Source organism: Chelon labrosus (assembly GCF_963514085.1).
Source record: "Chelon labrosus genome assembly, chromosome: 14".
Taxonomy (NCBI): Eukaryota; Metazoa; Chordata; class Actinopteri; order Mugiliformes; family Mugilidae; genus Chelon; species Chelon labrosus.
Window position 1 is genome coordinate 12,968,534 of NC_140347.1, and position 16,173 is coordinate 12,984,706.

The window sequence follows — 16,173 nt, forward strand, 5'->3', positions numbered from 1 at the left end:
AACTTTGTTGCTATCCGAGAGTCATTACTTCCCTCTACCTGCTGATGTTGTGCGAGAACGTTTGCAAGAATCGTTAAAAATGTGCCCGGCAAACAGGAGCCAACACTACCCCCATTTATCTCACTTCTCAGAAATCCCACACCATAGAACGCCTTGTTTGAACAGCGACAAACTAAAATATTACACCAGAGTCTGTATCAATCACTGCACGGTCTGCTGGCTCATCTGCGGTTGAAAAGAAGATGAGGAAAGGCTTCCTTGTTCATTTCAGTCGACATCTTTGATACTTGGAGGCAAGCTTCTAGGCAAACGGAGTTTGAACGAAAGCGCACGGCAGGGAAAAAAAAAGAGGTTGAGCGCACAACAGGAAGAATATAGCCTGGAAAGGATTTCATGGTTGTAAAAAGTTATTTCACCCTCCAGTCTTGTTGGAAGAAGACGTACAGAGGCAGAGTTTGCAGATGTTCATTAGGCAAGTTAATGACGACCATAATTCTCGCCGCTAACCGATCAGAGGCTCGTAATTTTCAAAAACTAGCTGACATCTAATCTACATCTTCACATCAAATAAGACCCATGTATCCATATCATTTTAGACACTAAGCTTTTTGATAAGCACATCATATGTCTCTTTATTTTTGCAAGAAAAGGTCATAACAAGGCATAACATTACGACCACCTTCCTAATATTGTGTAGGTCTCCATTGTGCCTCCAAAACAGTTGTGAATCATTAGAGAACGGACATGGGCCTTCTGATCTAACCTGGTTATGTCCTATGTCACTCGTTTCTAGATCTGAGTTCACGACAGCCCTGTTTAGAAAAGTCACAGTGCAGCCTTCATTGATGCAGCACCGCAGCGCCCTGATCACTGGTCTGAGGTCCAATAAAACATTAAAGATATCGCTCTCTGAAAGACATTTGGATTTATTAGCTGGGAGAATATTCCAAAAGAGAGGAGAGAAGGGCATTGCGGGCCCCTTTCTTTGTTACGTGTCTCTCGCTTTCCTTCGGCGCATATCACGATGAGCAAAACGAGAAAGCGGTTACGCCTCCCTCCCCCCTCCCTCCCTCAATTCCCACCCAATCATCCCCTAGTCTCTGGAGAGGTGTATCTGTGAGCGTAGGGAGAGCGGAGATGAGCTCCTTTGGGAGATTCACTACTAGAGACTGTAATGCCCAGGAGCAGTGGGAGGATATTAGCTTATCTGAGAGAGGGAGATTGAGTAGAGAGACAGAAAGAGTGAGAGAGAGGGAGGGAGGGAGGGGGAGGGAGAGAGAGAGAGAGAGAGAGCTCCCTACATACTGAACATACAAAATCCACTATCTTCTGTGTGTCAGTGACTCTGGGTATCTCAGAGTACTTACAGCGCTGCCAACAAGGTGAGAACCAGTATGAGCGTTAGGATAATCTCATTATCTTAAACAGGCGGGTTTAGCTCTGTGTCCAAACTCCACATGTGCCGCTGCATGGCCACGTACATGCTGACTACACGCGTGTCCACCGCCATTCAGTCGGCCTAAGCCTCAGTCGCAAGTTTATGAATGAGCTTCTATTCATAGACATGTTCAGTCACTCTGAATGATGAAGGGCTGTGCGAGGTCAGACTATAATCAGATTGAGCAAAATCTCGTACACTTTGCGACGACATTTGTAATAAAACAAACCAGATACAGCAGTTACATAAGTAAAAAAAACAAATTCAGGTTAAAAAGAAGCTAGAAACGCACAGCTAAGGACAACGCTAGCTCAAAAGTGCGTCGTGAGAGGAAACCTTTATCTAAATACAGATGTCATATGTACACCGCAGCGTTGCTAGATTAGCTAACACGCAGTCTACGTCTGACACACGCCAGGCCCACAGAGAATCAAAGCAGCTCTGACACAGTGTCTGTATTTCATTGTTTTGCCGTTTGTTATTTATAGACACACACTATTGCCTCTAGGGAAGCCAATAAAGCCACATGACTCACGGCTTTATGAAAGGTGGACCTTTTACAAACCGCCCTTTCACAAACGGCGGTACAAGTGCGATAGGCGAGCAGAATCACGGCGCAAGCTCGCAAAACTCACTCTGGGGACACGAACACGTGGCACTCTACTGTTTTAATCATGGCACCGGTAAAAGATGCATTTCACAAACTGTTCTGCTTTGTGAGTGTCACAACTCGTGTCAGAAACATATTTTCTTTACTCAGCACTCAGCTGCTTTGCGGCTCATCTTGCAAAGATGTTTTTTGGTGTTTTAGATGCTTAGATTAATCATCATGTACCATCAGAGAGGCGTCTGAGCTGTCTGAAAGTCATTTTGCATTCAGTTTGGAGTGGTTGCTATAAAGCAAACTTTGGCCTCATTAAATCATTATTTTCTTTCAGCTCATTATTAGAACTACAATACTGCTTTCCAGCTGACTGAGATGGAGAAGGAAGTAGAGAGTCGTATTTCTTCCCTGTCAGCGCTCTCTTTTTGCACCATTGTCAGGTTTAAAAACGAGAACAGAGACTCGGTTTCAGAAAAGGTGTGTGCACGTAATCTACGTGCGCATCTCACAATCTTTGCCATCTGCAGCAAAGATACCGCACGCACTACTGTACACAGTTCATGAAAGTGTGATTTAATTCCCAGTCTCCGCATTAAAAGATACTCCGTAGATCAGAAGTCGGAGAAATGTCTGAAAGCTGTTGGAGAAGAAAGGAAATCGGGGAGATTTGCCTACCTCATCATAAGTGTAGCGATAGTCTGCCTTCTTTGATTTCAGATCCCACAGGACCACGATCCCAGACTCAAATCCAATTATAAGCTGGAGAGGAAGAGCGACAGGCAGTCAGTGAGATGGGTAGGAGAGATGACAGACAGGGGATAGAGTAGACCCCATGATGGGCAGAAAAAGAAGTAATACATTTGACATTCACACACAGCATGAAAGGAAGCCAGGTGTAAGTAGACTACAGTGGCTTAGGAAGAAACCTGCCCACCCCCCGGTTCACAGGAGATGATAACAGAAGATGCAAAAAGAACGTAAGCCTTTTTAGAGTCTGGCAACTTATTTATAGAAACAGCATCTCGTTCTCTCGCTGTCAACGCTTTTAAGTTCAAATACGTGTCACGTACACTGTATGTATGCTGAAAAAACACAAATCTTTATAGCATGCAGCCCGGGAGGATGAGGATGTATACGAGGAAGTCCTATTTTTTTATTATACACAATATATGCTGGGTAAAAATGTAATGTTGAAGGGGAACTACTATTTTTTACAACCTGGACCTTATTTCTGGCATAAAATATGATCGTTTACTCACCCATATAACTTTGTTGTTATTTGGAGTCGTTCATCAGATATTTACATTAGCGTATATCCATATAGTGGGAGTGACTGGGGCACCGAAAAGCAGCCTCTAAAAAACACATTATCTGCCGCGAAACTCGTTCATTTGACCAATATTTTGTTATGACACGCTAGTGCTATTCCCTGTTGAGTCCAGAGTTATAAAAATATTGGTGAAATGAACAAATTTCGCGTCAGATAATGCATTATTTAGAGGCTGCTTTTGAGTTTCGGTGCCCCAATCACTCCCACTATATGGATATACGCTAATGTAAATATCTGACAAATGACAAATGACAACAAAGTTATATGGGTGACTAAACGGTCGTATTTTATGCCAGAAATAAGGTCCAGGTTGTATAAAACAGTAGTTCCCCTTTAAGGGGAGTGTGTGCAAGAGTCTCTGTGTTCACGCTCACTGACAGAAACATCAAATCATCAATACCCTAAAAAAACAAAATATGTCCTTTTTAGGGTATGACCACATTAATACGTTTTCTTTCTTTTTCAAATGCATAAATTTTGCAACATTTATGCCTAGAGTCAACAGCAACCCATCGTTTGACGTGTCTTTTGGAGACTGCTGAACCCATTATAGTTTGAAAACTGTGGAATTATGTTTTGGAGACTTTTGGAAACTAGAATGCAGAGAGTCACATTCACTTAGTAGTTGGGTCTTACCCACTACTTCCCTGTTTAATAATGCCCCTTTTCTGAACGAAAACAAAGATATCATGCTTGAGTAAAATGACGGCTTTTAATCTATGTTTTCTGCCGGCGACAGAGCAACATCAAGCTCCGGTTGATTTTCAGTGAAAGCCGCTGATAAGAAGCGTCCAACCGACACGTGACAGGCACGATGCGCTACATATCAAAGTCGAGCTGGCTTCAAGGATGCGTCAACATGTCAAAAGTTCACTCTGAAACGGATTACATCACCAGCAACTTAGCGCGAAAGCATGTGCTGCTTTCAGTAACAATCCCAGTTTGCCGTCAGTCTGCGGAAACAACTGTCTGGTCTTTTTTTGGCCACTGCTGTTCTTCTTCATGGACATCTATTTTCGTTTTGCTTCTGAAATGGTAATGAAGCACTATTCCGGATGGCAGTAAAATGGAAATGTATTAGTGCTGACGTATGCAGCTTAACCTCCGCTAAAGTCCAAGGTAGTCCTGGAGCTGAATTGACGTCTGTGTGAAGGGGAGAGCTGACGTGATGGGACATGCCGCAGTAGACGCCGACGCCGCTGTGCTACACGTCACGTCTCTGATTTCGGAGCTCATTATGCCAGCTATGTTTTGGTTGTTTGGTGAATGAGCAATGAGGGGTCTTCTTAGCAGCATTATAGTGGCTTTTGTGTGCGGTTATATGCATTTGAAGAAAAATTATGTTTCTTTACCTTTCCCTCATCCATAGGGTTATCACTTATGTGGACAACTGGTCCAGGGTGAGCCTTGGAGGACCTTGAGAGAAAGACAAAGAGAGAGTGTTATCCCCTTTCAGCCATCACGCAGTAGTCAGACATCCTACAAGATCACAGTATTGTTCACTAACATCGCAATCGCATTGATGTATGGAGCGGGTTAGGGTGGGGAGCAAGTGTCTTTGAACCTGTGGAAGAGGACTGCTGGGAGGCTGGAGCTGCCAATCACGCCGAGGCTCTAAAAGGCTGCTCAAAGACATAAGCTCACTGAAGGTTGTGATGGATGGCTCCGTCGGGGCCGGCAGTCCCCGGTGGATACGTGCGTGTGCCCATTTGCATGCCAGCGGTGAAGACAGAGCAAAACGCTCGGCCAACCCCGCCGCTCCCCTCCCTCCTCCCTCCCGCCCCGCCGCTCCCCCTGTCCTGTCTGTGCTTTACCCTCCAGACAGCCTTATGTCAAATCTCCTTTCTCTGCGCGCCACGTGGCAGCAGAATTTATCTAACCTGCCCTGCCTTACAGAGATGATGTGGGCAGAGGAATGCCAGGGAAGGTCACTGCTGGGAAAAAAGAGTGACTGCTGGAGCCTGAAACGTAACCCCAGCGCCGCCGAGCAAGGGCAGGGATGCCTGACGAGCGGAGGAAGAGGAAGGAGGTGCAACCAGATGTAAGTAATGCAAAAATGAGATAAGGCAAAGTCCTTGCTTTGACCCACGCCCTAGCAGTGAAAAGGATAAATAAAAGGGCAAAAGAACTACACAACAATGTGTTTGTGTGTCTGTTAGAAGGTAGCAGTTAGTGGGCAGGCAGGCAGTCAGTCAGTTGTCTCTATATTTAGCCTGTTAGTGCTGGAGCCTTATTACCTAAGCTCTGCTGCAGCCAGAGCTGTTGATTTATCTAATCCCCCTTCACTGGCTGTCTCTCAGCTAACGGCCGTCCGCACCAGCACACACACACACACATTTGCATGTCAGCACAATTAAGGCAGAACTTAACACATTTATGAACAATAACACAACTAGCGCCCTTGCTAAATTACAAAATGCAAATTCCTCGCGGGGTTTATCGCTCCCAAATGGTTTGATTTATCTCGTTTGCGCGGTTTCACACGCGGCATTCTCTCGGCGGCGCCCCCCCAACCCCCGCGCGAGACGTCCGCGAGGAACCCGCTCTGCGAAAGTCGGTTGTTCTACAGTAAACAAATCTGACGCGAAACATATTCACAAAGTCCAGATATACGCACATTCAGGTTTGGAGATAAAGGAATCACCATGGCAACAGAGGAAGGATGGGCAGAGCGCAGACAGGCTCCCAAAAATCATCCGTTGCTCTGCCACAAACACACAAACCCACACACCCCCCACTAACACACACACACACACACACAATGGAGGGATGTTTTCCTGTGAATGCACGCCAGTGTATTTGTTTCCATGCTCGCTTGTTTGGGTGTGAGCACGCCTTTATTCTCATAGGATCTTGCACAGTTATCACATGTCTGTCTTTCAGCTACTGAATCAAGGTCTTTCACGTCTCACACACGCACACACACACAGACACAGTAACTGCTTAAGTTAAACTAAATGCCCCATGACAAATATAACGGCCATAGAATATGGGAATTCTTCACCTCTCTGTACCTTCAGTACAACCAGTTCTCTGTAATAAAATAAAATTTAACTGCACCAAATCCTATATCAAGTATTCCCCCTACACAGCAAAGACTTGTGCATTAAGGGAAATGAGCTATTACTGTATGTATGTGTATCAAACACGAGTGCACAAATGCGCCATAAAGCGACTGTCTTTGGGTGTGCGTACGACACATGGGGGATGTTTAAGTAATATCAGCAGGCCTCATTGAATTTAAAAACGTTGCCTCTATACAGAAACCCGCATTTCCCTTTTACACACAAACATAAAACTAACCGTCAAAAAACTGCGTGAATCTGTGTGTGAATAAAAGAAGCATTTGGGATACCTGTTAAGAGGGCAGACTCTGACAAGAACACACGCGCGTGCACACGGTGAAGGTCCTGAACATCTGGTGTCATCACCGGGTGACAATCTCTGAGGCGGCAGAGGCGGCGTCGCCATGACAGTGTTTCCGCGGCAACGTGGTTGCTGGAACAGCCCGTTTGCTGCCCGCCCGTGCTGTATGTGGCCTCATGTCACCTTTGGCAGGCTGCGTGTACGCGAATGTCATAATTATCGTTATGTATGATTCTCCAGTGCAATCACACATGACTGTTATGTATGAAATTCACAGCATGACGTAACCATACTGATCCTCCCACCTCTGCAAGTACATACAGCGATCAGGCATAACATTATGACCACCTTCCTAATATTGTGTAGGTCTCCCTTGTGCCTCCAAAACAGTTGTGACTCATCAGAGAATGGACATGGGCCTTCTGAGGGTGTCCTGTGGTGTCTGGCAACACAATGTTGTTGGTGGGGTCCTATGGGTTGAGGGGAGGTGCCTCTGTGGATCATCCCACAGATACTTGATCAGTTAGGGAATTTGGAGGCCAGGTCAACACCTTGTGCTGCCATCAAGGAGTGTCATTGCTATGGGGTGGGGGTGCCTGGTCTGGTCTAGGTGGGTGCTACATGTCCATATGAATGAATGCCAGGTCCAAAAGTTTCCCAGCAGAACACTGAGTTGTCACAAGATGGTCAATGTTATTTACTTCTCCTGTCAGTGGTTATAATTCCAAGTCCTCAAATGAATCAGTAGCTTTTTGCTTTAGATGCACTCATGTTCATGAATGGCACTGTTAGGACGGGCAAACCAAGCAATTGTTTGGAGTCCCTTAACAAAAAAAAACCAAAACAAAACAAAAAACTGTAAAATATGCTCCCCCGGATGGCTGCCTTTTGCCATATTGTGCAATGAAAACCATAACTCCCAAACCAATGAAGGCCCCACAGTGCACTGACAATACTCTACGACCTCGCAGAGGCCCTCTTCAAGCTTCAATCTTGCTGAAACCGGCTAGCCTTGCCTCGCTCAGTCATATGACTCACAAATTATCTCAGAATATATTTATTTATTTATTTGATAGGGACAGTGCACATTAACGAACATCTATTCAGACAGCAACAGACGAGAATATGCCGGATTATAGCAACAATGCTAATTTGCATCCGCAGTCCCTAGGCAGGTAACACAAAAACATAGATCACAATAAGAGCACATCGCAAGAGAGTACATTACTAAGAAGATAAAAGTCAATGGTTACAAGACTGGTTTGCTTTCAACCACTGCTTGAGGTGAGTTTTGAAGGTTTGTAATGTGGGACACTCCCCTATGGAGAGTGGAAGACTGTTCCAGATCTTACTGGCCTTTGCAGAAAGAGCATTTTGTCCAAAGGCGTCCAACACTTCATAAAAGTGGAAAATGTTGTTGTTGTTATCAGCAGCATTTATGTAAAACAATGTAAAGGAAGACTGATTTTTTTTTTTACTTAATGGACAGAAATGAGACTATTACTTATCCCCTCATCAAATAAGATTATTTCTAAAAATGTCAAACCATTCCTTTAAATGTAAGCTAAGCTATGTAGGCTTAATTGTACACCGACAGACTACAAGTATTTGCAATCAACTTAACAAACTAAACTGGACCAGAAAATTGTGAGTAATGCATAAATGAGGCCTCCAAATACTCCATCCAGGGTATTGCATTACTACTACGTCCCGCAGTAAAAGGTCACTACATCAGGCTTACACCAGGAGCCTGGAGTTCAGGGACCCCGTGTGAATGGCTCAGAGGACACTGGAGGCTGTGATGCTTCCCTAGCGTTCTGTCGTACCAGCTGAGGACGTTACATATGCACAAAAAGACAACGTTCAGGAAGGAGAAGCACTAAAAATTCAACCTAGTATTTGCAACAGCTTCAGGCTCCTGAGTGGAGGAGCGGGAGAAAATAAAAGCGGATGGAACAGGAGACGCCTCGGGTCGACATGTGCACGTGAACTATGTGTCATAGCAAGCTGTAAACATTTGCCACCTCTGTCCTACTTCTCCTGGGCTCCCCGTGCCCGGCGACCATTTAGCCGAAACAAATCAAACACACACACACACACACACAGAAACACGCATGAACACACGGCCAGGCCAGACAAATGCTTTTAAACATTTTTTTGCGTACACCGAGAGCACACGTATGCTGGAAAACGGTGCATCGTGTGAGTAAACACAGATCCAACATGTGGCCTTAATGCAAGCGCCTTTAGCGCCGACTGAACTATGGTGCCGTGCAGTTAGTGCAGGAGAGGTGTTTGTCTAATAGTCCGGCGCAGCTTCCAGTACAGTGGCTTGGGAAGAGAGGTGTGAGTCATACAAATACATGGAGCAGTGGGCCAGGCAGGGCCCGGGGCCACTGGCACAGCAACTGCAGCTTGTCTCCAAATAGAAGGGCCCGAGGGATGGTGACCCCGGTGCACGCTACATTCTAGCCTCATTACAGCAGAGCAACGGAGGTGTACAGGGTAGGACTTTAAACTAAATGTTTAAGTAATTCTTTCAATAACTCTGTGTTTTTAGGTCCACCAAGCATCTGTTTAGTCAGAAAACAGTGAAAAATTATAATTACAAATTCCCAGAACCCGAGGTGACGTCTTCCAAATTATTTTATTTTGGTTAAATGAGAGATTTTTTTCTCTTTTTAGATTGACTGAGTGACTAAAACTATTAATTAGCTCCAAAAAGTTTTGCTGATTAGAAATCTATCGCTCAACCGGTCGTTACGACTGAAACTGGAGTTACAGTAACTAAGACCAAGATCATTAAGCTCAGACGCCATCTTCGTCTGATGGCAGCATCACATGGGGACAATAGGAGAGGCACAAAAGCTTCTGTTTCTGGACGGAAACCCCACTAACCCCGCAGCTGGCAGAGAGACACAAGGAGAAAGAGGGAGAGAGAACAAGAGAATCACCTCACACCTCTCTGATCTGCATCAAAGCAAACCACAGAGACACACTCGTACAATCAAACAGATATGCAAACTGAGTGCAGCGAAACCCGAGAACTGATTCCCGGCACCGCTGCCACCTCCCAAGACATCACACAGAACGGCTGTGGGATGAAGAAACCAGATTTCCTCAAAGTAATCGTACAGAATCGCAGCTTGAAAACGGCAACATGTCTGTTAGGGCTGGCAGAAAAATAGTGTCGCGTTAGAGGATGTACGACGGAGAACACGTGCGGAAATGGAGGATGAGAGCAAAGATATAAGGAAATCAGATATCAGGAAAAGTAGAAACTAGAGACGGGGAAGGTTTGCAGATCATGCAGGTAAATATGATTCAAAAATCTTTTTTAAAGCATTTAAAATGAGCATCCATGGTGCAGCAGCATGGTGTATTTGCTTTATTGTTTAATGCTCTTGTCACTGTGACGTCATGAAGGGGGTACTAAAGGGGAATTACTGTTTTTTACAACCTGGACCTTATTTCTAGCATAAAATACGGTCGTTTACTCACCCATATAACTTTGTTATTGGAGTCGTTCGTCAGATATTTACATCCGTGTATATCCATATAGTGGGAGTGACTGGGGCACCGAAACGCAGCCTCTAAATAACGCATTATCTGCCGCGAAACTCGTTCATTTTGCCAATATTTTGTTATGATACACTAGTGCTATTAGTTGAGTCCAGAGTTACCTGTTATCATCATCCGGGGTCTGTAGATGGACCTACTAACCTCTGACCTGGATGATGTCATCTCTGAGCGCCGTGCGCACCCCGTGTGGCTTGTTCACCTGTAATTTGCTACTGCTAGTTTTGTGCAACATGGCTCAATATTTTTCCGATTCTGAGATTGTGGACGACGACTTTGTTTATGATGTACGTCCTTAACGTTTTGAGCCAGAGTATATGGATAGGGAGCCCGTTGAAAGGAGGATGTGGAGGCAGAGAGAGGAACAGCTGGTCAAAGAACAACAAACCGCTGCACGTCCGCAAATAGATAACAGGTAACTCCGGACTCAACGGGGAATAGCACTAGCGTATCATAACAAAATATTGGTGAAATGAACGAGTTTTGCGGCAGATAATGCGTTATTTAGAGGCTGCGTTTCGGTGCCCCAGTCGCTCCCACTATATGGATATGCGCAGATCTAAATATCTTGACGAACGACTCCAAATAACACCAAAGTTATATGGGTGAGTAAACAACCGTATTTTATGCTAGAAATAAGGTCCAGGTTGTAAAAAACAGTAGTTCCCCTTTAAGTCAGTTTAAAGTACAAACCTTTTATTTTATTTCCATAAGTTTCTTCAAAGTTTTAGAAAGGAATGATGTACCTTAAAGCAACATCCAAATATGCCTGAGGTCAGTGGCGATCCTAGGCTCTGGGGGAGTCCCAGACGAAGACATATGCTCATTGCCTTAACAAGTATTCAGACCGAATTTACTGAGCACAGGCAGTCCAAACTATCAAAACCTGTCATAGAAGGGGGGCCCTAGGAGGAGTTGTGGAGTATTTGTGATGCACCGTAGGGGTTTCATATGTTTAAAAAGGGTTTATGGTTGTCATTACAAAATATGCCAAAAGCTACCCATCTGGGGGGGTAAAAACAGCAAGAGTCTGGGAGTACATATTTGTATACAGCTAAAAGGAGTAACAGTTCCCCCTGAGGTGTGCCCTTCACTTCAGCTCACAAAGAAATTGATGCCAATTTCTTACAACACACATTTTCAAGTGGCTGTGTCTTGTCCAGCAGGTTATATCCTAATAATAACAGGGCTGGCACGGGGTTCGATCTGCGCCCCCACCCTTTTGCCTACACGTCCGAATGTCCTTGAGCAAACCACTGAACCCCTGCCGCACCTAATAGCGAGGGCCAGCCCACTGGCAGTTTACTTGACTGCAGTATGTGTGTGAGTCTGCATATGAACGTAAGTAAGAGGAAAATGCTTTGGATAAACGCCTAACTCAGTCCATTATTTCCAGAATGTGTATATTGATTGAATTGTTAGTCACACTTGCTTTACATGCAGCAAAGATTTTTTTTTCCCCCTCCTCAATCAAGCAACTACTTCTGACATTGCCCAAGATATTTTTTCAGGCGCAGCAGTTTTTCATTCCCACACGCGGAGGTGATTTGTTAAAACAATGTGTGGATGGAAAAATGCAGTGATATCTGAAGCGAGGTGAAGGAGGAAAAAGAGGAGAAGGCGTTATTGCTTGACCTGTAGCCAGGATATCTACCTCTCTATCACCTACATCTACTCTCTATCTCACCTTTATCACACCTTGCCTTCCTCTTTTGCCCTTTCATCTTTAATTGGAAACCTTTTCCCGTCTATCTTCCGCTCTGCCCTCTGTTACCTGCATTTATCCCTCTGTGACCACTCCCGCTCCCCTCCTCCATCACTCCCCCAGCCTCCGCGTGTCCTTTCCCCCCAAGGCAAAAGCCCCGTCTCATCCGTTCCACTCCCTCTCCCCTCCGTCATGCGCTCTCGCTCCCCTCGCCTCCCTCCCGCCACTCGCTCTCGAGCTTTTCTTCCCCGCAGCCCTGTCGACGAGACGAGACGTCTGTGTGTACCATACACTGATCTCGGCAGACACCTGTTCCACCCCCCCTCCCCTCCCCTCCCTTCTCCACTTTTCCTTCGCACACATATGCAAACACACATGCGTGCACAGAAGGGGATGTGGGGAAAGCGTGAAGCAAAATGCTCCAGTGAATAATTTAAGTCTCGACAGCAGGGAGCCAAAATGGAGCCTGTCAAGCTGACAGATCCATTGAAACAGCAAAGAGACAGGTTGCCCGCTACCTGGAATCCGATACTGCGCCTGGAAACGATAGACTGACTAATGATTCCTTCTTATCTCATTACATTTAAACTATTAGAAGACAAAATGCTGATCACGCGGCATTCCTCCCCTCATTAAAGTGTTTGCAAGGTGAGTCAATAGACCGCGAGATCTGTGTTGCAGCGCTGGCGATATTATGAATACTCATGCACTTATCAGTGATTCACTTCGGACAAGAAACCCCTCCATGTGACGCAAAACTCTCACAGCGGCTAACCTTTTGTGCGGAGAGCAAAGCCGGAGAATGGGCGCATCAGAGGGTAAAAAAAAAAAAGCCGACGGGACCACTCACAGTTCAATGGCTTTGTTCCACATGATGACGTAGCCTGAGAGCGTAAAGGACTCCACGTTGACGATGTGGATGTTCCCTCGTTCTGTGCCGATGTACAACCATTTACTCTGGAAGGGCAGGTGGCAGAAAGTTATTCTGTGGAGAGAAGGGAGGGTAATAAGCGTTAGAAGAGTAGGACAGTGGAAAATTGCTTAAAGGAGACCGTGGAGAAAGACAGGGACGCTCAAAAGACACAGGAGCTTCTTGAAAATCACTTAAAGTCCCATTACACCCGCAGACGAATTATGGAAAACTTTGAGAAGATTATTTACCACTCCACCAGGCCGAAGCAGTCGAGATGAGAGTGGCAAGAAAGAGATTTCTGAGTCATTCAATCAGCTCTCCCCTTTTTTCGCTACACAGGATACACGAGGGCAAAGAGTCACCCATAATTCTCCTGTTTTCATTATCACCCCCCCCCCAACCCACCCCCCTCATCTCCTCCTTCCATCCATCCATCAGGCGTACATTTAATGAGAGGTTGTAAACCCTTCCCTCCTTAACTGTGGCTATCCATTCATCTTCCCATCCTTTTTTTTTTTTCATCTTTTTGTTCTTTCATCCATCCTCCGACTCAACCTCCAACCCCGTCTGTGGAATAATAATAACGCGCTTCCCAATATTTCAAGGTCGCTCGGCTCCTCCGGCGATCCTTTCGATTCTGCTCGGCGGGGTTCGAGTCCACACCTGTGGACTCCGCCGGGCCCGCTATCTCTACAAGATAAAGCCCGCAGGTTTCGTCACGTGGGACGGCCCACCCGCGCGGGGAGAGAAATAAAGCTGTGTCTATTTATTGTGGTTTCTTCGTGCCCGGCGTTTCACAGCGAAGGTCACATTGAAGTATTTCCTCTGCAATCCCGACAGATTACATCATGCTCAGGCGCAGAGTCGCTCGGCATAACAAGTTTAAAACCTGAGTGCAATATCTGCTGTCGGAGTATTCAGACACAGTGAGAGAATACTGCATTCAGTTAAGGTAGTATCTTAAATATGAATGAATGAAACTGGCATTGAGTTTACAATCAGGCTCTACTGTATACCGTGTGCGTCCAAATTTCAGTTTACTGAGCAAAACTATCCATCATCGAATATTTTATGGAATAATTATGGAAATGTGGGGTAAATTGAAAGATTTGTTAAGGGACAAGGTAGAAGACTGTGACCTTGGTTAAATACTAATACTAAAAAAAACAAATAAATGAACAGAGAGTCGGAGCACAGGGACACAAACATGTGGGATCTCTACGTTGCCTGCATTAAAATAACTGCATCTCCTCCTAAACGTATTTGGTGAATCAGTTTAGTAGCTTATGAAGAAGAACATGAAAACATAAAGGTTTTTTTTTGTTTTTTTTTACTTGGGATTACATACGCTCAGCATGCAACACAACACAAATCTCTGTCCTTGCAGTGACTTTCAGCCTCTCTCCTGTATATTTAAATGCTCAGACGGTTCCTCTCTCTCTCTCTCTCTCTCTCTCTAGTCGATCACACACTGTTGCTCCAGGGCTGTATTGAGATGAGCAGCTCATACTATAAAACACGCTCCGCTTTAACACATGAATATATTCATATTTTTTGGAGAGGCATCGGCTATTTGACTAAGGTCTGATCCACACCAGGCAAAAAAAAAAAATGTCCAAGTGTAGATGTATTTGTAACGGGCTCTGTGCTTCAACTCATGCAGTCTGAAATAAAACAAACAGATGTTTTAACCCCTTGACGCCTGAATTGATTTTTCAGTTATGTAAAGAAATGAATTATTTGTGTTTTTGCTTACCACTCCGGCCGGTCCTATGAGAAACTAGTGCTTGCAAAAGGTTCCTAGGTATTTTTTGAATATGCACAAACCGGCATTGGAGGATTACATGCGTTATTTCGGCTGCAGTCTGAGCGGAAACAGTGCGTCGCGAATTTGCGACACAAGGGGTTAAGTTTAATATGAGCAGAAAATATATTGTATACCCTTTATATGATTTTAATTCAAGGGCCACATACAGCCCAATTTGATCTCAAGCGGACCAGTACCATAAGAGCATAATAAACTATAAGTAATGACGACTTCAGATTATTTTTTTTTATCATTTGTTTTGGTGCAAAGAAGAACCAGTAAATTAGGAGAATGTTTACATTTAATAAACTATCCTTCAAAAAAAAAAAAAAAAAAAAAGAAATTTCTTAAGAAAAATAGGTGCAATTCTGGCATGTTGGTGTCTGCTGTTTAGTCCTGTGTCTCAGTGTTGTGTTCCGTCCACGTCGCTTACTAAAACAGCAACAAATTAGGCATAGCGGTTATTTTCGCACAAATTCATGCTGCGGGCCAGATTTGACCCTCTGGCAGGCTGCTTTTGGCCTGCAGGCCGTATGTTTGACACCTGTGCTTTAAATGAATCCAGAGATTAGAAGTTCAAAAATAATTGGACAGGTGCACCTGACACTAAACAAAATAATCACATTTAATATGATCACATGGCCAAATCCTAAACAGACAAACTGATTTTATTTAATCTTTAAACAAAGGTCAAGCCTGTCTTCTATAACATTTTAATGTTATTTAACAGTTTTGTAATATAGGAAACCTGTAACAGTATATTTTTTTGCTCCTTATAATCAGACATTTTGTCTTCTACACAATCCCTTGTTTATACTACTCAAAGTTATTTTTTATTTTCTTATATTTATTTATTTAACTTTGAATGACTTGCTATTTCAGGGGGAGATGTTGTAATTTCATTTCACTACTGCTGTACCTGCGCATTAAGCGTGTGACAAATGAAAACTGGATAGAGACAGCAAACTTGTTTTGCCAAATATGTTTCTGAGAAGTTAGTATCAAGTTGCCACTAAAACATTAGTGGAATAACTTGTAGGACACTCAAATATGTTACTGGTTGGATATGAAATGATAATATTTTTTTTAGAAGGCAAGGTCGCAGGAGCTAAATTAGCCAAAAACGAGATGCGCATGTTTGTACAGACTCACTTAACCGTGGAAGATGCATTAGCAACATGAGGTTTCAAGAGAAATGTGGCTTCCTCGTACACAGTACAAGCAGTCTGTTTACTGAGTCTAACGTCCTTTTCCATCTGCACAAACAGATGTGCCTCGTCTATGAATATGAGGGCTGGTGTTTGTGTTGGTTTCCAAAGAGATGTTTTTATTTTTTTTTTATTTGTCTGTATTTATATCTCTATACATGCTAGTCTGCATTACTTGCTTCACAGCAGTTCGTCTGATTTAATGTAATTACACATGTGCTGT

General features: G+C 44.2%; 1 protein-coding gene across 5 annotated transcripts in view; it reads right to left on the reverse strand.

Moving 5' to 3' along the window:
* Positions 1 to 16,173, reverse strand: part of stxbp5a (syntaxin binding protein 5a (tomosyn)) — a gene marked incomplete at its 5' end in the record, with an annotated part of 91,571 nt that overhangs the window by 32,684 nt on the left and 42,714 nt on the right. For all 5 annotated transcript variants that reach the window (XM_084560402.1, XM_084560401.1, XM_084560400.1 and 2 more), the window contains 3 exons: positions 2,718 to 2,801; positions 4,725 to 4,788; positions 12,873 to 13,007. In XM_084560402.1, coding sequence (XP_084416528.1) covers positions 2,718 to 2,801; positions 4,725 to 4,788; positions 12,873 to 13,007 — 283 coding nt within the window. The remainder of the gene's footprint in view (positions 1 to 2,717; positions 2,802 to 4,724; positions 4,789 to 12,872; positions 13,008 to 16,173) is intronic.